Genomic DNA, 26264 nt, shown 5'->3' on the forward strand with positions numbered 1-26264 from the left:
AACAACCGCCTTCACATGCATCCTGCACCGCAGGAGGAGCTCCTCTATCTGCAACATCTATTTAGGTGATTGCAATTCTCAACATATGCAGATTTATCTTTTTTGTTGTTTTTTTGTTTTTTTTTTTTAAATAGGAAGGTACTGAATGAAGTCTTCTATTTTTAGTATCAGTAATAAAAATACCTCCTCCCTAGCACACATCTTTTCAGCCATAGGACCCTGAGAACTTAAAAACAACCTCAGACAAACTGACCCCAGCCAACATTATCACTGTATATTTTTAATTTATCCACAACAACATGCAGCTGGAATTACAGAACATGAATAAAAATCAACTATTCATATTTCTTAATGAATAAGCATAACAGATAGAAGATTTTTATTAATTTTGCCTTTATCATGTAATTAATTTTTTGAATAAAGGAAATTGCTTACAGCAAGGGAATGAGTAGCAGCAACAAGGAATAATGTGTAAGCACTTCAAAGTGCTTATGCCTAGTCAACCTCCTCCCACATTGAATTTTTAGTCCCAGATTGGAAGAGAAAAGACCTCAATCCACCCTGCTCTGCAGCTTTCAGTTATCGGCCTGGACATACATAAATAAAATATGTATTCTTTTCTTCTCTGTGGGAAAGATTATGGCCATCAATAGCTGATTTAGCTCTTCAATAAACTCTAGTCACAGCTGGTTCATGTTGCCATCAGTTCAAACACCTAACTGAGGCAGACAGCATGTAATGCTTTAATGTTATTTAATTTAATTCATTATTTCAATAGGCTAAATGTTTTAAAGGTGTTCATATTCCAATGCTAGTGTATTTTAAAAAAGAAGTATCCACTTAGGTTTCCCAATCTTTTTTGTTGTAATATATATCTATAACTGCTTATATACTCTTTTTTTTTTTATTTATTGAGCTCGGCCTTCTGTGACCTTTTCACCGACATCATCTGGAAAACCTTTCTCCCACTTTAATTAAACACAGGGTACTTTTCCAGCCTGAGTTATTGATCTACACAATTTTATCCCTAAGAGCACTCTCAGATCTAGAAGTTCTGCAGGTGGATTGCCTGCACACTTTTTCCACACAATTGTACATAAACCCTGAAAACAAAAAAATAAGGTGTATTGGCCCATTATTTACTACTGTGATAGCTAAAACAGATTAAATCCCACCAACCACAGCTGGGCATGACTGCCCTTTGGTGGGAGAACCTCCTACCATAATAAAGCATAGAGCTGGCAAAAAATAGGAAGAAGATTTCAGATGTGGATTTCCCACCTACTTACGGAGCCAAAGAAGCGGCTCCCTTTTCGATCAGTTTTTAGATATCACCTCTGTGGCTGGCATCCCTGAGAGCTACTGAAGTTGGAAGTCAAGCCAACAGGTCAAGTGTGGCTTCAGATGTCCCCTTGCCTGACAGGGATGCTGACGGAAGAAAACTGTGCAAGGTTGGTCTGGGGCTAAACCGCTCCAAGGTTTCTCCAGATAACACCCTGAGAAAGGCTTCAAAAAGGGGCTGGGTGGGAATTAGTGGCTGCAAAGCCCCACGCCAACTCGATCCTGAAAGCTTCCCAAGATTTACCACTCTGCGCACGGGACCCGAAGGATGCAGCCTAGGGAAGCAGGAGCCAGCCACAGCCTGATGCTGATGGGCAACGTAAGATGGAAATGGATTCCTTGCATACCTATAACTTGGATGGGACAAGTGGTCCTCATTTCCCCACAACCCTGGCTTTAGTCACATATGGCATCCTAAAGACATTTTTAAGAACTTAGTTAGGGTCAAAGACAGAGAGTCACCCCGAAGGAGTCGATTTCTGACCGAGGTTTGATATCCAGCAAGATGCCTAGAGTAAGCAGGCATCAGTTGGGCTTATAGATGTGTTGTTGGGGAAGGGAAGCTGATCCCTGTAAATAACAGTATTGATTTGAACACTGGAGCTGGTGGGGATTAGGACCTCCGGGTGCTCAGGCAGGATCCTGCCTGTGGGGCTGCAGAAAGCCTCAGCTGCCAAAAGCCGACTTTGGTGATGCTTGCACGTCGAGGAACACCCGGACTCTGCCGGCGACAGATACTACAGCGGTATGGACAGCTTTCATTTGCATCTGCCAACGGATACGAGGCATGCATGGACTATTCCCAGCAGGAAAGCTTCCTGCTGAGGTTAGTGATGAAGCACAACCCATGTGCTGCTCAATCCTGCCTATAACTCCAGCAACACCCAACCACTGAGCCATCGGGAAGGAGAAGACCACTGCTGGAGCAGATGCCCCATCCAATGAGGCCGGTACCCTCCGTGGTGACCTGTGCCAGAAACACTTGGAGCCGGCGCAAGCCAAAAACCTAAATGCCTCAATTAAGGTCACCGACGCGTTACCGAATGAGCTGCCCACGCATCTCCCAGGGATGTGGCCTCCTCTTTTACGAAGTGCAAAGTGGAAAGCATTTAGCAGGTAGACCATATAATTTTTCCACTTCAGCTGTACTTCTCCTGGAAACAAAGGGGTTTCTTATGTGCTCTCTACCTTCAGCTGGAGTTCACATTGTGCTATAACATGGCTCCTTTGTAAAATTACAGGTCGGGAACAGCATGGTTTTTGGGCAAGCCCCCACACTAGTTTGTAGCTGTTACAGATATTGCAATTACATGAATGCTTCAGCTGAAATATAGCGTTCCTCAGTGGATTACTTCATTCAGGTTCGTGGAACGTGTGTAGGCAGAAAATCCTTATTTTCTCGCCAAGGAGGTGTGTGACTTCTGTATCAGATGCTTACCTATTAAAACATACGTTTAAGAGATTATCTGTGAGGGTATAATGCCACGAGGTGATGAAAACAAGCACTGTGAGTGGTGGGCTGGGCTGGGCTGGGCTGGGAGCCTGGCAGGTCCAGGCTGTTCACATCTAATGAGCAGAACCTGGGCAGACCTGTAAAAGTGTCCACATGGTTCCCTGCAGAGTGAATTTAAAAGCAGACATTACCGAATCACTTGGTTTTCTTCCTTAAAAGCAACCGTAAGCTCAAGGGAGATTGGTCGTGGGAGATGGTGGTGGGACAGGGTCAGAAGACCCGTGCTGAGTGTCTGACCCTGGAGGGACTCTGCAGAAAGGGGTGTTTTGCCCAGGACACAATTTTCTGGGTACCAACTGCCTGCTTTTCTTTGCATATATAGGGGAAAATGGCTTCGGCCACCATTCAGTGGTTCACAAAATCCTGAAGTCCTTAATGCTGCAAAGACCAGGCAGCAAAAAATGACAGCTGACCTGCAAGCATGAAATGCAAAGCTTGGCTTTGCAGCTGATCCCTCAGCTGTTACTTAAAAGCCGTGTTGTTTTGCAAGGCCAAAAACCTCATACTTTCTCCTTACTGGATTAGAAACTGGGGGAAAAGCACGTTACTTAAGTTCCTAAGTAAAACTGGATATCTCTAGCAATGAGTTCCCAACCTGGCACTGTTATTAACACGTAACAGTGCTCACACTGACCGCACCACCGCTTTCTCCTCGCACTGAGGTAGTCCTCCGCTCCCCATTTGGGCAGCATATAAAATTGCAATCATCCCAGCACGCCGAGAGGGCGGGAAGGCACGGCTCTGCGGGACAGTTACGCATGGAGCATCTTACCCAAGCAGCCCACATCATGAGCCACAGACCGATCACCCACCATGAAGCATTTCAAAGGCGACACAGAATTAATCTCTGTGACGGGGGATGCTATCTCCTAACAGATAGCATCCAAAGAACGGCTCTAATGAAATGCATTAGTTGCCCCAAGTACAGCAAAAACAAATGCTGTAATAAATCTTGGAAGCTGCCAGAGACCTTTTTTTTGTTCCCCAGGCTCCCAAGTTTCCACTACTTCATAAAGCAGCAGGGAGGGATGGAGCAGCCTTCCACGTTGCGGGAGGGGAAGGCATAAAGCCCAGCACTTCAGAGACCATGTGTGAATATCTCCCCTCCAGCAGATCCCAGTGAAGGCAGTGACTAACACCATGCAACGTCAGCGGGCGAGGGTCTGCACCAGTCCTGAGCCCAGGGGGCTGGGGACACTGCACAGCCACCAGCCACCCACCTCCTGGTGTCACCTCCCCAGGTCCCTAAGACCTGCTGGGTGCTGGAGTCTGGGCAGAGGGACGCGGGGAAGGTTACCTGTTCTGGTTTCATACGCTAAAAGTGGGCTGCTGCCTATCACGGGTGGGATGCAGGGCTAGACGGTGGCTGCTCTAATTTCTTCCCCGCTGCTAATGACAATGAATGCTCCAGAGGCAAGCAAAGCCACGCTGGACCCGGCGGCTCCTCCAGGTGGTCTGAGGAGTTGCCGGAGCATCGTTCTGGTACTGCCGGGACAGAGATGTTGCCCCACCGGGAAGAGTGCCAGCGAGGGGTCCTGGGTCCTGCCGGGGCTCCCGCTGCCCTCTCCGGACCAAGCCGTTCAATCCCCCCCGTGTGCCTCCAACCCCCGCCGCCTGGTGCACATCCCGTGGGGCCGATGCACACCACCACACACAGAGCGTTTCATTACAAACCTCAGAGCGACAGGGAGTGTTAAGCAGATATAAAGGACATCAGTCATTTACCCATCTGGTGGAAAGTCTAGTTGCTGGCAGAAAATAGGGAGGATTGTTACGGCAAGATCTACCATATGGCCCCATTATGTGGAGCTTTGCAAGTGCTTTCTCTGAGCGCGCAAGCAAGATTTCAGCCTTTGAAGAAATGCCGTATTGTTAGCCTGGATACGCAGGAGCCTCTTGAAAGAAGCCGTGGCAGATGGCACAGCTTTGTTCTCTTGGTTCGCAGGCAGCTCGCGCAGCCCCAGATATTCCCCCTTGCCGGGGTCGAGCAGCCCCACGGCACCAGCGATCCTCCCGACGTGTCCTACGGGAGGACCAACGGCTCCCGCGACTCCTTAAATCCAATGGATGCTGCCTGGCAGGTACCACACCGCTGCACGAGCCCCAGGAAGCGAACACCGCCGGTCTGAGCCGGGGGTTGCACCGGTGTCGATGCAAGGAGAGCTGCACGAAATTGCAAAAACCTCCTCCCAGCCAAGGGAGCTGCAAATTAGTAAATCTTCCTGAAACACCCTGCTTTTGTCTGTGCCTCCCTGCCAGCACCTGCTCCTTCCTGGGTGGCTGAGTCTGGCCGGAGCCCCAGCAGGACAGCGGACAAAGAAAAGCCTTTCAGACAGGGCTGGTGCCCGCTTGAGCGACATCCCAACAATACCCCGAAGAAAACCCATTCAGCGCAGGCGGGGGGAAAGGAAGGGAAAGGGAAAAGCTTCCTCCGGGAGGAAGCAGCGATCGGTCACTGACCACAGCAACAACATCTGCATCTGCCCTGAGCCGGGGAAAAGCCCCTGCCTGCTGCGTGCCGCTGGCTGGGCCAGGGCACGTTGTCCCTGCAGTTCGGGATGAAATCAGGTATTTCTTACAGGCTAATTGTTCCTGTTTGTGCCCAGGCAAAAAAAAACCCATCCCTTGTTTCCCTGTTGTTCCTCCTGAGAAACACTTGCAGGGCCACAGAATAAAACCCTAACTATTTAACTATTCTATTTAACTATTCTAGTTAAAATCCAAAGTGTCCATCTAACATAAAGCAGGCCATAAAACAGACACCGGGAGAGCAGATCATGCCTTTAGCTGACCTTGGAGTCCCAGCTGCTCCACGTCCCTCTGCAGCTCAGGCTCTCGTCCTTGGTCGCTGGCACGGGGCAATCACCGATTTCTCACGCTACGGATGTTTTCTGAGTCGGACCAACAGGCACACTTAAAAAAACACCCGAAGCCCAGAGAATACTTTGCGGGATGGCTCCAAAAAGAAAGAGGTTTTGCCCTTTGGTGTATGCAGCAGGCTGGGATCTGCGGAGCAGGGACCCTGCTGGATTGTTGGTCTCCGTGGGAGGATTGTCCAGCCCGGTGACCAAACCCACTGCTGCAACGTCCCCAAAGATACCACCCATCCCAGGCCTGAAATCTTCCACTCCTGCCACTCCAAGTCCCTAATGGGAACAAATGGGGCAGAAAAGTCACTATTAAGCTGCAAGAGAAGAGTTGGCCAAGGACCAACCTGAGGCTGGCAAAGTCTCCAGATCCCTTCCAACCCCTTTGACTTCCCTCAACCCAATCGACCGAGACAACCGAGGACTTTGGAGGGAGCCCTGGTCCCACCGAGCGGGCACAAGCCATCCCACGCCGGACAGTCGAGCGTGACAGGCCGGGTTGCATCGGGCTCCTGCAGGCGTAAAAATCAGCCCAGCACCTCTGAGTGCTTTCTCTGTCTCTCTTCCAAATGTTACACAGTGGGTTTATACAGAAACAGTGGGACACTTTCCAAACCATTTAACTAATGCTGAAATTTAATACCCGACACCAACAGGTTATTGAGAGCAAGAAGGAGCTGTTGTAATGGGGGGTGAGGGGGGGGATTTGCAACTTCACTCCCCTGAATGGGAATCTGCCCTCTTGCACCCGCGGGGCAGAGCTTGGCTTCCCCCTCCTTCCCACCCGGCACTGGCTCGGGTTGAGATTTGCCTGTTGGGTTTTTTGGGGAGCCAGGGGGTTGCAGCTGCTTGCACAGGAGCACGGTGAGCACTTGCTGTCCCCCCTCCGTATACGATTTCAGTCCCTGGGGAACCAGCATGGCTCCTGCTGCCGGTGTGCCCTGGAGCAGCAGCTGCCTCTGAGTCTTATTCCCACCCTTGGCTGGGGGAAAAAAACCAAAATCTCAGCAGCACGGAGCAAGAGATGGAGAGCAGAAGGGCATATCCCAGGCCTGACCGGTCCCTGCAAGCACCGCTGGGCTCCTGCCTCAACCGTACACACCGCGGTTCCCTGTGGCTCAGCCTCTGTATCAAGCATCCGGCTGAATTTGGGGGAGATGCTTTGAAAATCCTGGGCCGAGACGAGGTGCCACAGGCTTGGTGGGGCTCCAGCACGTGAGGCTGCGTAGATGCGTCCTTCAGCCCGGCTGGCGATGCCGAGCCACAGAGCAACAAGCCCTTATGCCGCCTTTGGCTGGGGCATGGGGAGAGTTTTCCATGGGAAAGAATTTCCCCAGGAAAATCTGATTTGGCCAAGTTATCAGTGGAGAAAAACGTGGAACGGAGGCAGTCACTCCACCTGAACAAACCAAACCTGACCAGTGGCATTTTGCACAATTGCTGCAAGAAGAGTCCTGCTGCAGGGACGTCTCATCCCCACCGTGCTGTGTTGGGCGTCCCAGTCTGCCAGACGTCTCATCCTGTCCATGGAGAAGGACATCTGGGCAAAACTGGCTCTCGTCATACAGCCTGGAGCTCTCCTCTACCAAGTGGCTTGGTCACCAAAACCACAGTGCCTGGCATCTAACAGGACATGCTATATACCATGAGGTGTGACTGAGCAGCGTCACGACTCCCAGCTCCCTCTGTGCATCAAAACACCATAGAGAAATCCCATTTCACTGCTGAATCAACTCCAAGTGGAGCACTCTGGGTCCATCCAACAAACCACAACAAAATGTTTTCGCTTAGAGGAAATTAAAGCTTTTTTGGCTGTCAATTTTTTTTTTTCATGTTTTTCAGGGGTTTGGTACTGAGGGATAAAGAAACAATATCCTGACTGTCCAAACCTCAATTTAGCCCACACCCAAGGATTTCTGCGAAGCAGAGTGCCCAGCAAGTAAAGTCACTTTGCACCTACGAGGGACAACCTGCTTTACTGGCTCGGACAGCCCTGCATCACCCCAGAGGTGCACAAAGCCAGACAAGCCCCCAGCCCCTGCTCTAAGAAATCAAGGCTTTCTAACAAGAAAGAGAAACCATCCCAAACTGGCAGGACTTCAGGGAGGAGCAGAGCTCAAGGTTCAGTGCAGAACCACTCCCAACAGCAGCTCCTGATGCTCCCTTCACACCAAAGCTTGCCTGAAAACTCAAAACCAAGCCTGGGGAGACTAGAAAGAGGGGAAAAAACACCCAGAGGCTGGGGAGGGAATAAAAATAAAAAGCATCCTACTTACCACCAGCTCGGTGAACATGACGTCCAGCTCCTCCACCGGCGGCATGGGCAGCGCGGGCTCCATGGTCTGGAGGGCGAAGCTGCTGTCATTGCGCAGCCGGTACGTGATCTCGGGGTGGTCGCTGCTGCGAAAGCAGCAGAAGATGAAGGAGATCCCCCGACCGCTCCTCTTCCTTGGGGCCATGGCCAAAATCCTCTGCGTCCCTCCCTCCTGGGCACTAGATCCTAAGGGGAAGAGAAGAGAGGAGGCTCAAGCAGCCACCCCACAGCGCTGCGCTCCCGTCCCGCCGAGGGGAGGAGGAATCAAAGCCACCCACGCGCTCGGCGCGGAGGGGAAGAGCGGAGATGGTTTACGTGCCAAATATTTCTGCTCAGATTTGACGTTTACGGTCCTGGCAACCTTGACGACCGCGCGAATTAAAAAGATGCGTTTGCTTTGCCTTGTGCCGAAGCCGGCAGCAGCAGGGGGGACACGCCGCCATCCCCGTAGGGAGAGGGGTCCTGGACCCCCACCACTGCTGCAAATCTCAGCAAATCCCCGTCAACCTTCCCGTGCGGTGGCAGCCAGGCCAGCCCCCGTCTCAGTGCGGCTAGGTTATGGCAAATTTGGGAGGCTGCTGCCAGGAACAGCTGGATTTACTCAGAGCCACCAGGTACGTGGTCCCCAGCACGGATGACTCGGTGCTTGAAGACCTCATGTGGCTCAGGATGCCCTGAGCCACAGATGGGAGCAGAGCTGAGAAAATATCTTCTATTCTCTCCTCAGCTCTTAAATGTGTCCCTAAACATCCACCGGCAGCTGCCGGTTGGGCGGCTTTTTTTCATGGAAAGTTTTACTTGGCTTTAATTAGATAAACCCTACTTGAAATTCCAGTAAATATTTACAAGACGCGATTTCAGCTGATAAAAATCACACGGTGCCGGTAGCTCAGACTTTCCTACGCAGTGCTTACGTCGGGCATCGCTCATGCTGGCGGTCACTTGGGTTTTGCTGATTTCTGAAACTCAGGTTGGGAGCAAAGCTCAGGGCGGGAGACATGTGTCTTGCCTGATTGATAATGTCAAGGACCTGGCAAATACTGTCCCAAAATGGCAACTGTGAAGACAACGATACAAGAAGGCGGCCACCTACGAGGAACGAGGATGGCAGAGAAACACCCTAACAAAAAAAGTCAACCAGCAAAGTAGAGAATTTTTAAAAAGCCTAAACATTTGTCTTATAAAGCCACACACCCACACATTTTATCTCTGCGAAACAGGACGCCGAGATGTTAAGAGACAGGACAAACAGCCAAGGTTAATGCAGAAAGTTGAAATAAGGATGACTCAGATTTATTAACAAAGCTATGAAGAGACTTGGGAAAAAAGGTCGTCATTTGAAGAGGAGTGTCTGATCTCCCTGGAGCCAGCCATTCCCTTCTGACTACAGATTTATACACCCAAATAAACAGCTGCTGTGACCCGCGGAGAGCCAGCACCGGAGGCAGTTTGGGGGCAGACCTGGGGTCAGACCCTGCACCACCACTTGCATGGCAAACGCTGCCCTCCCAAAATGGGGACCTTGCAGAAAATTTAGGCTCTACCCACGTTACTTTAGCAGAGGGATCTGACCCTTGAAATTATCTTCGATGTCACGTTTTTAGCACATGGTGTAATCATCTGCTGAACCGCGAACGGTGGGAAACGGCTACTGGGTCTTCACATTGGATAATCCCAGGCTGTGCAATTGCTCTATGCCCAATCCAGAGGGTCCCTTTTCCCAAAGAGCCCTGAATCTCATTTCACATTTAGCATCTTGGATGTAGAAAAATGCAGCCGCTGGAGGAATTTCAGCTGCCATGAAAGCTCTCTCATCGCAGCTCCTCCGCAGCCAGCACCGCAGCAAATCCATTAGCAGCCTGCTGGCATCCCTTCAGTATTAGGGGGGGTTGGGACCTGCTGGGGAGTTTCTTTCCTAGAGGAGGGAGGGAAACAAAAAACCATAGGCACACAGACCTCTGTCCCCTCCAACGTGGAGGAAAACATTGCAGATTGGGGTTTTAAAGAGCCACAATGAGCTGGGCACAGACAGAGATGCTGGTGGCTGCCCAGTGCTTCATGCCTGGCGCAGGAGCTTGGTCCCGACCCACACATCCTCAGCTGTGCAAAGTTTGGTTGCTTGGTCATTCCCAGTCCACGTGTACAGCCACGCCATGCCCAGAGCAGGGCCTGATCCTGCTCCCGCAGCTGGTCCGGAGCAAATAGACCTGTTCTCCTCTTCTACAGGGTGTTTTCCATCCTGTTTTCAACACCACGTCAACTTCATCCTTGAAACCTGCTGCTATGTACGAGCTCTGACTTGGGCTTGCAAAAATGTACTGAAAGCTTTTATCAGAACAACACCTGCTCTTCAGATACACGCTCCTGACGATGTTTTATGAGGAGTTTGAATGACAGACTAAAAGACGAGGTTTTATTTGGGGTTTTAAAGCAGAGAGTCATGTAGCAACCAAGACAAGGTATTTTTGAGCTTCTTCCAGCTTTGGAGCTACTGAGGTTCCTCATTTTCATCTATAAACAATTACAAAAACCAAACCACCCTATAGTGCAGGCTGAGTGGGCTGTAGGTTATTAGCAATCAAGGCTAAAAAGGGTTAGAGAGAGAATATGTTAGCTACCAGGCAAATAGCATTAAACCTTCAGAAGGCTGATGAATATTCATTGACATGATGGATCAAAATCAAAACACGGCTCCCTGGCAGGTCTTGGAGAGCGGCAGACAGCGCAGATTGCACCGTCAGAAGTCCAGCTACGCAGCCTTCTCCTTCCCTGCTAAACCTACGGAAATCAGTTATTCATGGAGAAAAACTGACAGCCCCTGGCAACCTGGAGGCTTGTATTAAGGACCGCAGAAGGGACCAGTTCCACACAGCATCACATATTAAGTGTCCTGCTCCCATCTCCCATTTATACCTTTAAGCGCTAATTAGATCAATAAATTTAAGTCAGATTGTGATCTAATGGTGCTTTCTGGCCTTTACTATCGAGCGGGCCAGAATAAATTAAGTTTAATTGCCCCTGTATGTACAGAGTCAGGGAAGATAGGATGGGAAGGGTCACTGAAGGAACTTCTAGCCAAACCCCAAATCCCAAGGCAGGACTGATGGGGCTGAATCATTCCCAAACAACTTTGCTTTCACAGAAACAAGGGTGGAAATGTGCGTGTGATGGGCTCAGCCTGAAAGCCCAGGGAGAAGAGGATGATGAGGAGAAGAAGCTTAGCCCAACATGTGCCACCAGGACCGACTGGGATCCCCACGCAAGACAGAGGCCATGGGCTGCAGTTCAGCGATGCACAGAGAGACAAGTTTTGGGTTTTTTTCCCAGCCCTAAAAAAAAAGCATCAAGCCTACATCGCCCTGAGCAGTGCTTAAATGAAATCAGTCATTAGGAGAAAATTGGACCCCGGTGTCGTTTCCGCCTTTGCTTTAAGGAAAGGAGAGCAGCAATTACCGCTTGCATATTCAACAGCCTCCTCGGCAAGCTAAATTAGCCCGCGTGGAGCAATGTGCTGCCAAAGCCTGTCTGTGACCGATGCCCCAACAAGCTGGTTTAAAGCCAGCACCAGTATTACAGCATTGCGGTCTGCAGCCTAAAAATACCCAGCAAGGGTACAAACACATGCAAAGGAGCATGCACGCTCCCCTTCACACCCGCCTCCAAAGCCGCCCAGAAGCTAGGAGCTAAATCCTCAAATATGAATATTAGCGTGTTGTTTTTCTGGCTCCTCTCCCATCCCCTCCCAAAACAAGGATGCAAGATCCTGAGCGAGCTCTTTCTCAACGGGGAGCTTTATTTCAGTGCATTGCACAAGGGGAGAGTATTTTTGTGCAAGTGAAGTAACGCTCACTGACCGTCTCTGCCGAGCCCCGACCGATTTCGGCATCTTGGGCCACGCCAAGCTTTGCCTCTCCACACCCCATAGAGTTTTGGTGCAGCCTGGGATGCTCCTGACTGACAGAAATTTTCTGACTCTCTTCCATCGCTGCAAAGTGACCTCCTTGGCTGGCGGTGGCTGAGAGGCGCTTGGCCTCCGCAGGCAGTTTTGGAAGACACCATCACCCCCACCAAGTGCTAGAGCCAGGTGTCCTGGACCACTTTTTACAGCACGTAGAAGGCAGAAATTTGGCATCCTACACATTGCACCCCATGGTTGTCCCATCCCACCACTGAGCAATGGTGCACCCTCCCCGTCAATGCTTCTCCCCATGCATCTAACACCCAGCGCAGGGCGCAGGGCCGGGGTGCACTTCAAACCCACTAAATACTTGCATCATTTTTTTAAGCAAATATTTCTAGATTATTTTCCTTCCATTGTAAGTCATGTCCAGACCTCCACAGCAATAAAAACTGGCTGCTCCCACAGCATTTTTCAGACCAGCTGTCCGTTTGAGGCATCCCCTGAGAAGCATGAAAGCTGTCCCTGGGCACGTTTGGATTTTTCACCTTATGGACCCAAGACAGCCAGCACCCTCCCTGGCTCCGCTCACTAACCTGACCTCTTCTAGGTTTAGATCCCAATTGCGAGCCCACCGAAACGTGTGCGTGGTGCTCAGCCCATCCGATCAGGCAGCAGCGTTTAGGCTCGTCCCTCTCAAGAGTGAGAAGTGCTGCTCTGTTTCATGTTTGCACCAAAGCCGGTGCAAATAAACGCTTTTTAACAAGGGGGACCCAAGCATTATTAAATTCCAAAAATAAAGACTTGAAACAGAGCCCTTGCATGGATGAAAAGCTCAGAAACAGGATTGCTGTCCCCTAAGCCGGAGCCACCTCCCCTCCAATGCAGAAGCCTGGAGGACCTGAGCCCATCACCAGCACCTCCAGCATGGATCCCACGCTGAGCATGGTGCCAGCATCCCCAGCATGGCTTTTCCTATTTAAAGTAACCAGGATGATTTCTTGGCCACAAGCTCCCATGCTGATTTCCAAAAACCCTTTTCTCCAGCATAAAGCTGTTTTGAGGCACAGGCTGCGCAGGAGGGAATGTGTGCGTTTGGTGAAAATCTGTGCATATCAGCAGGAGGGGGGAAAAACCCCAAAACACTCGGCTAAAAGGCTTTAAATTGTTTGATGATTGCCTTTTCCCCCTTCATCTACCTGTGAAACAGCAGCCGCAAAAGGGCATGGGGACAGGACCCTTCCCGTGAAACCGCAGGAAAATCAGCTGCCAGGAGGAGCCTGACTCATCGCTAAATCACAAGAGCACTAATTCTCAGCCTTAGCAAATCTCAAAGACTTGGGCTTCATGGATTTATAAATACATCTGCCAAATCCTGAATTACCCTCCTCCCCCTTCCCAGAAATCCTGTTATACTCCATGAACCCAACAAAGAGAGTTTTGCATCTCCAAATCTTGTTCGGGCTGCCCAGTACCCAAAGGATGCTGACAAGAGCTGGCTGCAGTCGCAGGCTCTCAGCTCGCTCCTGGAAAGCCCCATCTGCCAGCACCGTCAAAAACCCAATGCTCGCCTAAAAAGTGTTGCCTCTTCTTTGTATTATTTCCTTTTCTTGTGGCATTCGTCACAACCTGAAGTGTACATCTGGGCCTGCTGTCTCGCAAGAAGGCATTTTATGCTGCTCAAGGACAGGCGAGCTTCAGGGGCTTGATGGTGAAATTCAGCAAGAAAAATCAAACCAGTTGATTCACAGAGCCAGTAAACACTTACACGTTCATTGGGGTGGGGGGGAAACCCGGTTGCACAAATTTGTAACACACCAGAAAAAGCCTTCCTTTTTCCATCTAAACAAAATTTACATCTACTGCAAGCAGCGAACGTGCTGGGAGAGGCTTTTTTGTATGTGCCTGCACAGGGCTCCCTCCCAGGCTCCCCCCCAGGGAGGTGTTGATGATGTTACTCAGTGAAAAGAGCAACCACCTCCATCGCATTGCGAGAACATCACAGCCCGGCTTGCAAGTCGCCTCTCTGGCGCACGAGCAAGCTCCCGGCCAAGGGAAGCACACACGCTGTTGACTCTGCAATCCATTTTTTTGTGGGGAAGAGCGTGGCGCACAGCAGGGTGAGATGAGATCTGTCTTAACGCTCTCCAACTGAAATCAATCCTCAGAGCAGTACCGCTCGGTTTGGCAAGCCAGCAAAAGTCTGGAGCAAGGGATGGTTGCCGGTGTGTTGCAGGACCACATCTGTCCCAGGGCACGAAGGTAAGCCTGGGTCCAAGGAGAAGATGCTGAGGGCTTGCAGCATCCATCCTCCATGGCACGAGCTGCCCCGGAGATCCCCACACAGTCCTTTACCCCTCTGCTGGTTGCAGAGACCAGCACAGCTCAGTGCACAGGTGAATCTGACCAGGGAAGATGCTCCTGGAGCAAAACTTTGTTTAGTTTTTGAGGATTAGAAACCAAACCCTGCTGGAAGTTTCCCAGTCAGCTAGATGGTGACTAGCGCAGTAACACTGAAGGAGGTCACGAGTTCTCCACTAAAAGGGTAAACTTAATCGGTGACGAGCTGAGTGCTGGCGCCAGATCCTCTAAACCGCTACAGATTGCTTCTTATGGGAGCTCCAGCAGATCAGCTCAGGCAAATGCCATTTATTTCAGGAACAAGGACAACAAGCGTGAAACCACAGAAAAGACCCAGTTTGGGAACCTATATAAATATATATATATTTCTTAATACTCACTAGGGTGCTAAATGACCCAATTCTACAAATGCACACGTGCCTTTTTTCCAGCAGCTGGGTGGATTTGTGGTCCTTCTTTTGCAGAAGCAAACAAAAAAGAGGGCCAGGTTGGTGGTAGGAGGAAGAAAGAGTTTTCAAGTCACATATTCCTCCCTTAAATGCCCTGAATGATTTGCATCCTGAAACCCAGGCAGAACACTTGTCGAAGGTGAGTTAAGCCCAAGAGACTTCCCAGTAAGGTGGAGGGAGGCGGAGGCGGCGGGGGCACTCTCCAGGAAGGATGCTGGAGCATCCTTCTGCCCTCCCCGTGCCCCGGTCTGGCTTCAAAAGGCAGCACAGAAAAACCCGGCAGAAAGGAAAGGCGATGCAAGGGAGCGTTCCTCCCAGTGCTCCCCTCACCCCGCTCTTGTTTTGGGGTGGCAGCTGTCGGTGCTGCCTTGTGGTGGGGCTCAAAGGGGCAGAGACAGCCCTTTCAGAGCCAAGGTCATGCGTGGGGAAAGATTAGCACTGACCTGGGGCTCTCCTGAAAGCCTGCTGCCTTGCAGAGAAGACCTTCACAAAAGTTGTCCTTTCCCATTTGAACCTGGTCTCTCAGGGAGCCTTTGTGGGTGTCCAGGCTGGGTGATGCTAAGCCTTGGCTAGGCAGCCCTTGAGGCCAAAAACAGTCAAGAGAGAGATGCAAGACCCCCTGAGCAGTTCAGGGGGCTGCTACAGCACTACCGAGCATCCCGGAGTGAGCATCCTCCTCCATCCCACCTCCATCCTCATCACCTGGCACAAGCACAAGCCAACATCCAGCCCCGCTCCATTTCCAGTGACGGTTTTGGCCCCACCTGGGGGAAAATGCTCATGCAAAGCACAAAACACTTCCAGGAGGTTGATAACAGTGAGTTGTGAAGCATATCGGAAGTTACATATAATTAGCCAGGAAGAGCAGTTTCAGCGATGAGAAACCTCCTGAGATGTCGGGCATGGGGACCACCTCCTAGCCCAGCCACTGGAAGGAAACCTCCCCTCTCAATATTTCCCTCTCCATCTGAAAGGATGTGTATTTAAGTTGCTTCATTACTGAGATCACTCCCGGCTCTGACTACTCTCTTTGACGATGCAAATTTTGTCAATAAAAACTCAACAGCCTGGCAAGCAGGGAGAGAGGAGAAGTATTTCCCACTGGAAGAGGATATTTGTTTGCCAATTAGCCTTTTCTTGGAGAACAATAGTTCAATAAAAGCTTTCCTTTATTTTAATTCCCCCTTTTTTCTCCCCCCAAGCCTCAAGCCCTGCTCCTCCAGTGAATATTTGGGCTCTGACTTTGATTTATCGTATGCAAAGCCTCAATGCTGAGCTTTCCATTTCACTGCTCCCCATTTCAGCAGTAATCCCCAGGGTAAGATGGGCTCTCTGAGTGTAAAACCAAGGGGTAAGGCAGGCAGGTTTTTCCTCTTTTAAAGCCTCTTAATTAATTTCGCTTTGCAAACTGGAGTTTCCAAGTTGCTCAGCAGCAGACGCTTCCAGTCCATCAGCACAGCAACATCTGCCGTGGGGCCACCACCATGGCAAGGCAACGAGGAGCTACCAGCTGAGTCCCTACAGGCTAGTTTTGGGTTGTATTTGGAGATTTTTAGGATTATCCATGCTTAAGGTGAGGCTACCAGAACCACTGGTGTTCATGCAGCTCGTGGTGTGTAGCAAGCTGGGGTTTTTTCTCTTTCAAAATGGAAACTGGGTGGAGACTGCTGTAAACAGAAGTCCTTCCTAACAGGGACCCTGATGGGTAGATATCATTAACTTCAAGATATCATTAAACTTGTAGTCCAGAAAGTGCCCAAAGCAAACAAAACACATTTGTCAGATCTCTCAGCTGGCCTACCCATCTGCAATGCTGATTTCCCTTTAAAGATTTTTAAACCCTGATGTTAATCCAGAGTGATTTTTTTCCCCCTGAAGTACGAACCTAGGGCTGAGAATTCCTTGATAAATATGTCTGATGGCAGAAATGGCCTACTGGCTGCTTGCCTTCCAGTATGACACTAATACCTCCCCGTGCTTCAGCAGATGAACACCGAAAAACAATATATGTGAGTTCACATCAGGCACAACGCAATCCCAACAGCTCCAACGCAACGCCTGCTCCCACCCAGCCTGGGAAAAAGCAGCAATTTTTATCACATTACACTAAAAGACCGTTTGCATTTAAACATAATAAAGAAAAGCAGGCGAGCACAGCAAGCAAGACTAATTGGAAGGCTTGATTACTTTTTTTTTTTAATGTGGATGCAACACAATGTAGCCTATGGCAAAAGCCCTGCTTTGACCAGGATGGAGCTGTGCCACCCCACGCCACGGGACAGCGGGACTCAGGTTTCTCGGGAGAGCCACTTAAACCCACCACCTCCAATTTGGAGGACCCGGCTTAATGGAGGCATGCTGTTTTAACTGCCTAACCTAAACTGCCTAACCTTTAATTCCTTGCCTCCCACCCATGGCAGGGATCAAGGAAGGGCTCACTCCAAAGTTGGCCGACTCATCACTGCCATGGACAGACTGAAGGAAGGTCCCTCTTCCCTGGCAGGACGTCTGTCCAAAAGGAACGTCTGTCTGATGGAGATCCCAAGGGGATGCATTTAAAAATCAATAGAGGCTATTTTAACGCTTAATCCAGGAAAGTATCAGCATCAGCAGCATCAATACAAACCAAATTTAAACATACTGAGTACAAGCACAGGATTTTTATTTTTTTTTCTTTTGTGCATTGATTTAACCAAATCTGGTTTTCCCCAGACACTTTGAAGTCCAAACAGGGCATCTGTAGCACGCCTAATGCTTCAGGCATCCTGCCTCTCTCCATCTCTAGATGCTGCTTAAAAAAATGAGCCGCTCCAGTGAGGAAACCCCCCTCGAAAGTGCAATATTGCCCTGCCAGGGCTACGTACAGAAGTGGATTTCTCTTCTTTGCACGTTTTCACACTGCACCCGACAATTGCAATACAAGCTTCCTATCCCTGTAGATATTTATACAATGGTCTCCCTTTTCATTAAAAAAAGAAAAAAAACCCCAGCCTTGCAATTGCAAGGAACTGCTTGAAAAAGTGACCCAAGGGGACCCTGAGAGGCTCAGACACCCAGAGAGAAGATAACTATGTCTGAAGTTTTCAATTTAATCTCATCTGCTGCAGGAGGGCAGTCTGGGTGTTCATATATTTGGGACTAGCCACACTCCAGACGCACCCACAAGCACAGACGTACCTTCTCAGTGGCCACCACAGGCATGACGTGGGCTCAGAAAGCCACAATGTCACTAATTTCTGTTGGGATACAGCACCATGCTCTGCCCTCTTCCATCCGCCAGCTCCCTCCTGCACACCCGCTGCTATCTCCGCAGAGATGCTCCATGGTTCAACACCATCACTTTGCTCACCTTCCCAAGTCTTCGAACCAGTCCCCGATTCTCCTGGCCCTTTCCAGGCTCACAATTCCTTGCAGATGACTTCTTGCTTGGGGTTGGAGTCCACCACTCTGACCAGCAAAGTGCAAGTACTTCTCCCCTTAGACACCTGTCCAGTTCACTCACAATCCGAAGCAATGGCAAACTTCACCTCTTTGAGGGTTCCTGAGTGCTGGTGGTGGCAGGGTTTTCGGGGGTCTTCACATCTGCTATCCGGCCAAGGCTTCACGGTACCGCTGGTGATCAGCGCCTTTGTGACATCCCTTCAAAGCTCACCCAGCTCTCCAGTGAGAAAGGGTGTCCCCAGCACCCCAAAACACCCCCCATTCCTTTAGCAGCTTTGAAGCTGAAACACCTCTAGCAGCAGAGGTGGCAATTGAGTTTGCTGATAGGAGCCACTCAGGGCTGCAGCTTTCCATTAACCAGCTTGCCAGGTCTTTCAACACTGCCCAGACAACACCACTGATAACGAAGCGGGGCCCAGCAGGTCTAACCAAGTTTGACACACGGTGAGCTGAGCCCCACTCCTTGCTTCATGCTTCCTCATGCCCATGTTATGAGGGTCACAAGCTGGCCAAACAAAGGCTTCAAGTGGGGCGAGCCACATTCATTGGGCTCCCAAAGTGGCTAAGCAGAGCCCTGACAACAAAAAAGCAAAGCCAAATCACTGACTCGGGGGCAATGACATCAGAGCATCTCTGCTCTGACACCCAAAGGTACCATTGCTCTGCGCTTTGCCATGAGGCAAAGGTCACCATGAGAATGGGCTGGGTAAGGCTGTTTTCTGCTTAGCTCTTAGCACAAGCACATCCATCTCAAACCTTCCCTACAAAGGAACAAGAACATCCAGAACCTTGAACATGCAGAACCTCCAACATCCAGAACCTCCAACATGTAGAATAATCTCCACCTCAAACCCCTCCCTGCAACGGAGAGCCTGCAGGTTCTGCCTAGCCACTGCCCTAAACCTTGAAAAACATTTTCCTCCATGTCTAACCTCCGTAGCCCATTGCTCCAAATTAACACTGCAGTTTGGATGCCCTAAACACATGCTAATGAAATAACTCAAAGAGAGAGCCATCCCAAGATCATCCACAATCTTGTGACTGTCCACAGGGGAAGGAAATTAAATGGCTTTTGGATGACAAATCTCAGCAGCATTTTCCAGCACAAGACCTGTAATGCTGGTGAGAAAGCTTGAAGAAGCTGCAATTGGATTTAGGTACCTGAAAACTCCAGATTCACTCCACTACCACCAGAGATGTCACAGGAAGAGAAAACACCCTGAAATAACTGCCTCTACAGACAAAAACTTTCAACCCCATTAATGCAGGTTTTTAGAGCTGGCAGAAGCTACCCATCCCCATTGACTGCAACACGAGCTGTGAGAGCAGGAGGAGGGGAGAAAAAGCATCTTCCAGGCAATCACAGGCTTTTTTTGCCCAGTCGAGTGCCTCGTGGGGAGAGCAACCCATGCATCAACAGGAGCACTTGAAGCATGCCAGTGGTTTATAAATTCACTTTCAGTAGATTTACCAACACGTCATATGGAAAAGGAATGCGTGCTATGCAAATCCAGCCCCAGACTGCTCCCTGCCTAATCTAGCTTTAGATTCAAATGCTTATTACCATGGCGTCTAATCGGGTAATGCGTAATAGACAGGTTTAGTTTGGGCTCCCAGTACTTCAGCTGTGTTCTTACTACAGCACCAAATGGAGAAGGAAAAAAAAGAAACAAAGAGAAAAAAACTCAACACGGCAAAGAATTCAAGCTCTGGTGGAAAGCAGAGAACAAAAACCAGGCGTGGAAAAAAAGTATTGACACCTACCAGTAAAAGCCAGGCAGATATGCAAGCATTTGGCAGCTCACCAAGAACACAATGAATGTTGAGTCCTGTTCTCACCCCCTTGTATCCCTGCAGGGAAGTAGGTGGCTGGTGTTTCAGGGTCTCTTCCCCCCCCACACCTCCATGAGACATAAGGTGATGCAAGGATCTCACACACCCACGTAGGACCCATCTACTAGCAGCTAGCTCCCAGCAGCACCGAGTACAGCTGGTTACACCATAACCTCCAGACTACCTTATGGATGCTGTGGGCACCCATGCTCCAAAGCCTGATAACATGTGCCAACCAGGAGCTGTCTTCTGGTTTGGGGAGGAAGGGTTCCTTTGCTGCATCAGGGTCTGCAGCAGGAAACAGGGACCATGGGAACGTCATTCCTGGAGGCCACCACCTCCCTGTTTGCTGGCACCAGCCACACAGCAAGGCTTACACCATGGCCAAGGACATCTCTGCCCTTACCTGCACCAGGCAAGGTGATTCATTTCACATCTAAGTTTGTCAAATACAGTTGGTCTGTCCAAGCCATATGTCATCCCTGGTACCTCCAGGATACAACCCAGATACTAACCTCTTACCTCCACCATGCAGCGACAACTCAGCCACCGTGCACCAGAAATAACCCAGGGGCAGGGACACAGGACCCACCACTCAGGCTTGACAGGTTCTTCTCTCCATCTGCTGCTCATCTGCCATGCTAAGCTTTCCTGCGATGGAAGATGGTGAGGTTTTCAACACCATCGTCCAGCTTCCACCTTCAGGATGCTGAAACCCTGCAGCTTGTCCTCCCCTGCCTCCACAATGCCGAATGGCATGCAGACCTGCAACCAGCTCCAGCAAAGGGTCAAGACATGCAAATGTTGCTACCCGCCTCTGAAAACCCTACAAGACTGCGTTGACCCTGCTACGCTACAGAAACTACACTCAGTGGGGTAAGCAGCAAGGAATACCAACACTAACAAAGAAGAGATTTCCCTCCATGAACCTAAGCAATATAAGCTACATTTTATATTAAGTCTGCAGGATGAACTTACATTTATTAGACATCAGAGAATTCACGTAGGCGAACATCGCCCCTGCAACACCTACGTGTCTGTGCAGAGTCCAGCCGTGTGGGCTCTCTAGTGTCTCGTAATGTGGTAAATCCAACTAAAGCACTCTTTATGGCTTGGATGTTCATAACATTTATGTGTATTCCCTGGCGTCTAGTACAGGCTGAGTTTTCATTGCATCCCTTCCCTTAATAAAAAACCTCCACAACACCCTTCTAACCTGATGCCTGTTTTGACAAAACTTGCAACAGCACCACATATGTGAGATGAAATCAACCTGGAACAGAGGACAAAACCAGCCAAAGGACTTGATGAATTGTCAGTTACAGGGGATAAGGAGTAGATGGACAGACCAACTTTAAAGCTTCCTTTCATTAGCTAAAATCACAGGTTAACTTTCAATGATGCATGTTATTACTGAGGAAAGTGAGGCGGCTGATATTCTGCCTCTCAGGCACATGTGCTCTATGCTTCATCATTTACTGAATGAACATTCAAATGCTTTGAAAGGAGAAGGAAAGCAAACCCAAAGAAACTGGAGGTTGCAGCTTGCAGCGTTTTCATAAGCCTGTTCAAAGACCAAGCCAGATTTACCAGCCCCTGCATCGCTGCCCGGCTGCGTGGGCGGCTGGCCGGGCTCTCTCTCTGGCTCTGCACCTCCCCAGCTCATGGCAGTGCCTGGAGCTGGTCTGGGGGACTTTTCTCCTCACTCCTGTAGCCGCAGTGACAGCTGGGATGGTTAAATGGGATGGAAAGACCCCCTTTCCTATGCAGCCCAGCCCACAGTGCAGAAGGAAGAAACTCTTTGCAAAACTCCCTGCCTGAGGACATGGATGGAGATGCTAGTGGGGGAGTCCTTCCCAGCACCAAAGGAGCCACGCAAATAGTATTTACCTGGCCACAGGGACTAAATACCCCAGGAAAGTCATACTCATTTGTAAACCAAAAAAGAAAGAGTTCACATTCCCATATTTACACCACTACTGCTTCTGGAGCTCTGTCTACAACAGTCTCTGGGACAGGGTCATTCCCAGTGATGACTGTGAAGAGGTCCCAGTGAAGAGGTCCTTCATCCCACCATGGCACAAGGACTCACGGATAGTTCACATACACATATTTCCAAGGGAAAAAAAAATTTAAAGCCTCAGAAGCTGCATTTCTGGAGCTGTGGATAACACACATGCAAAGAGCATGGTTCACTTATGATAACCCAGGATGGCAACCCACTTGAGATGTAAAAATAATTTAATGGATAAGTATATTTAGATTTATAACCTCACAGCAGCTTTATTTATAGGGATGCCAATCACTTTTACACAGATATAAAATTGGCTGGCAGAATGCCTTAGACTATATCCAGAAACCCATCTGTAACAAATCTAAGCTGTGATATCTCTGCAGACGTTTGGCCAAACAATAATGCTAATGCCAGCCATCTTGACTTTAAACGTACAGATGGGCTGGTGGGGGCTCGCCAAGCCTGCCACACGGCCAAAGATGGATGAATTTTGCTATCACCTACTATAAACTGGTTGGGGAAAGGACCAGATGAAGGACACCATCTGGGCTGTGTGGACGTTAATACCAACTCAACACTGGCTGCAGAGCAAGCCAGCATCCAGCTGGCTACAGGTGAACCTCTTTCAAAACCTTTCATCACTGAAATGGGGAGCTACAAGCAGGGAAAAAAGTCCTACTGGAGCTCTGCAGCACCTTTAAAAGGCAAGGGAATTAGCTAGGGCTCTTGCATATAGTTTTTTGATCCATCGCTCAAGACACAAAGCTGGGACAGAGGAAGATGCAGGAGAAATTAATTGAAAGTCGTGTCTTGGCTCTCGACCTCAAAGCAGATGAGGATTTCTAGTGAGACTTCTCCTCTTCCACGGCTGCCCAGGATCTCACAGCTTTATCTAAACCTGCAGACGTCAAGGGGAGAGGTTGCCATTGATTTCCATGGGGCTGGCGTTGCAGCATCCCAGATTGCCCTGTGTTTTCAGGGTAGGTCTGGGGTTTTTCTGTTGCTGGCCCTCCAGCTCAAGCAGGGACCACCTGGAGAACTGAAAAGTCGTGTCTAATTCACAAGAAACAAAGAAAAAACTGCTCTTTGTCCCGGTGGGGCTTCTGAGGTCTGGTTGTCTCAGAAATGGGGCAAAACAGGGATGGTTCCACATCAAGTACAGGCTATGGGTAAATGCATCTCATCCATGAAAGCTGCAGTATTTTGGCAAATACCAAGGCAGAAAAGGTTAATCTAGAATATTACTTTGAATAGCTCTGGGAACAAACCCAGCATTAATTTTCAACACTTATTCAGCAAATTATTTGAATAAACTGAGGGAGGCTTGCGCACACATACTGACAGCATTATTTCATAGATTTTTGCCTCTGCTCCTGAGATAATTTATGAGAAAACAAGTCCCAGCAAACATGATTGCTTTCCAGTTCAATGCATGGATTCAACTGACCCTGCCTTGGGGACAAGGTAACCTCTCAAGATCCCTTCCAGTCCAATTTTAATACCATTTTACACCGCAGCCTGTTTACATGCTGGCATTTGCTCTGATTCATCCCTGAAAATAAGTATGTCTAAAAGTAATCGATGGAAAGAAAAAACAGAAACCCAATAGCAGTTCCCTCTCTTGAGGACAAAGCAAAGGAAAATAACCAGACGCAGAGCTATGACATCCTCGATCCAAATGTTTTCCAAAACATTTCCAAATGTTTTCCAAAGCTTCCAGCTGAAGCTTTCACAGCTAGGCTGCGACTCCACCAAAGCCTCAGGCATTGAGTGCGGCATCACGATGCGTTGCAGCGTGTGCCGAGGAGATGGTTGGTGATGACTTTTCCAATGATATATCTGCCAAAACACACCCAAGACCCTTGTGCAGAAAACATAGCGCTTCAAAGAAAAACCGCCTCTGGTTTCTCAACAGGGCATCTTCCAACATGACGGAGCTCGACTTCTACGTGGACTTTCAGGAAGAGAGAGTCAATGAATGCATGTGGCCAGATGTCCTCACCTTCACAGCAGGCTTTTGAGTTTATTCCAAGCACCTTAGGAAATCATTCCTCTGCCTCTAATCCTTTGGAATTATGGAAATAATAAAATTTTAAAAACCCACGTATGGAAAGTAAAGAGAAAAAACCATACGTTTTCTACGCTTAAGCAAGAAATGCTGAAGTTCTGTCCAAACATCAACAAATGTGGACATTTATGGTTATTACACAGCCAAAACAGAGACAGTTGTGGGAGATGCCGGTCTGAGCAGCTGACCCCAACCACTGCAGCCAAAGGGCGAGCAGCGAGGTCTCACCAGTGCTCGGCTGCAAGAACCAACTGCTCTGGGGACCAGGGGGCTGGCACATAGCAGGTCCCGGTCCCCAGCCTCCTCACCCTGCTGCTGACACAACAGCTTCCACCTACGCCAACGGCCTCATCAGAAATGGCAGTGCCTGTAAAGCGGAGTCTCAGAGGTCCTTCAAAGACCAAAGCTGATCTCTACTTCTTTCAGCTTGCTTCTGGACACAATCAAAATCCAGAGCAGGCTCCTTTCTGAAGGAACCCTCCTATCAACTGTACGTGGACTTTTGATTAGACCTTTTGTAGAGTTGAAAAAAAAGCCTTGCTTGAGGATGATAAAGTCTAGACACTACAATATATTTTCCAGCTGATCTAGCAAACCCCAAAAGCCCTCCCTTGATCTCGGACTGCCACGATCAAAGCCGTTATCCCATTCGGAGCCCTTCTGAAACTTTAGCTTCCAAATGTGCAAGTTATTTTAAAAATCTAAACCAGGCCAAGCCTCTTGTTTGGAGTTTTACGAGGAAAACGGGGTGTGCTCCTCCCAAACCTTCCCCCACCACGTCTGGAAGTGGCTGGTGGGCACATGGTGGAGGGCGAGAGCAGGGAAGCAGCCCCATGCCTAGGGGCACCTCAGTGGCACCCAGTGGCCATGGTCTGCTTGTGTGGGAGGGCACAGCCCGTCCCCCCAGGGTGGCTATGGTATGGGGGAATATTCCCCACCCTTGACTGAGATGAAGTTTCTTGGAGAGCAAACATCCTTTGCATCCCCATCCTTAGCATTTGTGCCTGCCTTTGGCATCTTCCGTCACAGCGGTGTGTTATTCTGGGGTCCAAGAAAAGGGCAGCTTGAAATACTTCCATTTCCTACAGGAATTAAATAAAACTAAGTGCTACAAATTTCCTTTACCAGGATGCCCAAGCACGCAAAGAACGTCCAGTTCTGCACCAGGGGACAACCAGGGAAATAAGGTATTCCAGGAAAAAAATCATTCTCCACCCTCTTGGAGGAGTGTTTCAAGTGGCTGAAAGGAAAGGAGAAACACAGAGCCCTGCAAAAGCATAGGAAAGCCAAAGGGGCATCAGCGGCCCGTAAGTGCCTTAAGTGGGATGCTCAAAGAGAGGTGATGGAAGACCAGCCACCTCATCCCAGACCAGCCGGTGCTGCGTGGTGAGCATCAAACCTCCTGGCATGCAGTGGTCTCTGTGGGAGAGGGGACCCGTGGTCAGTCCCAATCGCCAAGGCTCACAGCGGCCAGACTAGCAGAAGTCAAGGGTCAAGGTGGTCTAGAGTGATGAGAAGCTTTGGGAGAACTGGAAAGGCTTTTTGAAAGCACGTGGCCACCAAGCTGCACCTCTGGTGTCCCAAGGTGAACTTCTAACAGGCAGATGTTCTTCAAAGAGAGATGGGGACAGGAGGTGACTCTTGCCACAGAAAGGAGAAGACAGCAACACGGAGCTTCACGTGCTCCAAAGCTATTTAAAAGCCAAACGTAGCTCCCTAGTGAATGCTTCATTTAACTAAGCAGCTTCTAAAGCACCAGGCAAACAAGCCACATCGTCTCCTTTCCCTCCCAGCATCCACCTCCACGATGCTGCCCACCTCCCTTTCCCTCTGTGCTTTCACCCCCCTCAACTCCTAGCAGCATTGCTCCTCCTCCCCACCTCTCCCTCTGCCCAAACCAAGCAGATCTGCAAAAGGCTCAGTGAAGCAGGCGGGCGCATACCAGTAGGACGGGGATTAGAGACCTGCCACCCCCTCCGGCATCCCTCGCTGTGGCTGGAGGGGCCACGCCGGGCAGGAGCAATGGCCACGCTGCACATCACACATCCCCGGCACTTTGGGAAGTGTCGTCTGAACCTCCACCAGCTTTCCAGCTGAGTCAAGGAAAAAATCAGGTCAACAGTCTTCCTGAAGTGTATTTCCATCCAATTGGACTTTTCCCACCC

The 26264-nt window shown here is 49.6% G+C and overlaps 1 protein-coding gene across 1 annotated transcript in view; it reads right to left on the minus strand.

Annotated features, from left to right (window-relative positions):
- The window catches only part of DAAM1 (dishevelled associated activator of morphogenesis 1), a 98292-nt gene that overhangs the window by 51272 nt on the left and 20756 nt on the right, over positions 1-26264 (minus strand). Inside the window, 1 exon segment of the mRNA XM_049828646.1 lies at positions 7998-8221. Within this exon segment, the coding sequence (XP_049684603.1) occupies positions 7998-8180 (183 nt within the window). The 5' untranslated portion in view covers positions 8181-8221.

The sequence above is a fragment of the Accipiter gentilis genome, chromosome 25 (genome assembly GCF_929443795.1).
Source record: "Accipiter gentilis chromosome 25, bAccGen1.1, whole genome shotgun sequence".
NCBI lineage: Eukaryota > Metazoa > Chordata > Aves > Accipitriformes > Accipitridae > Astur > Astur gentilis.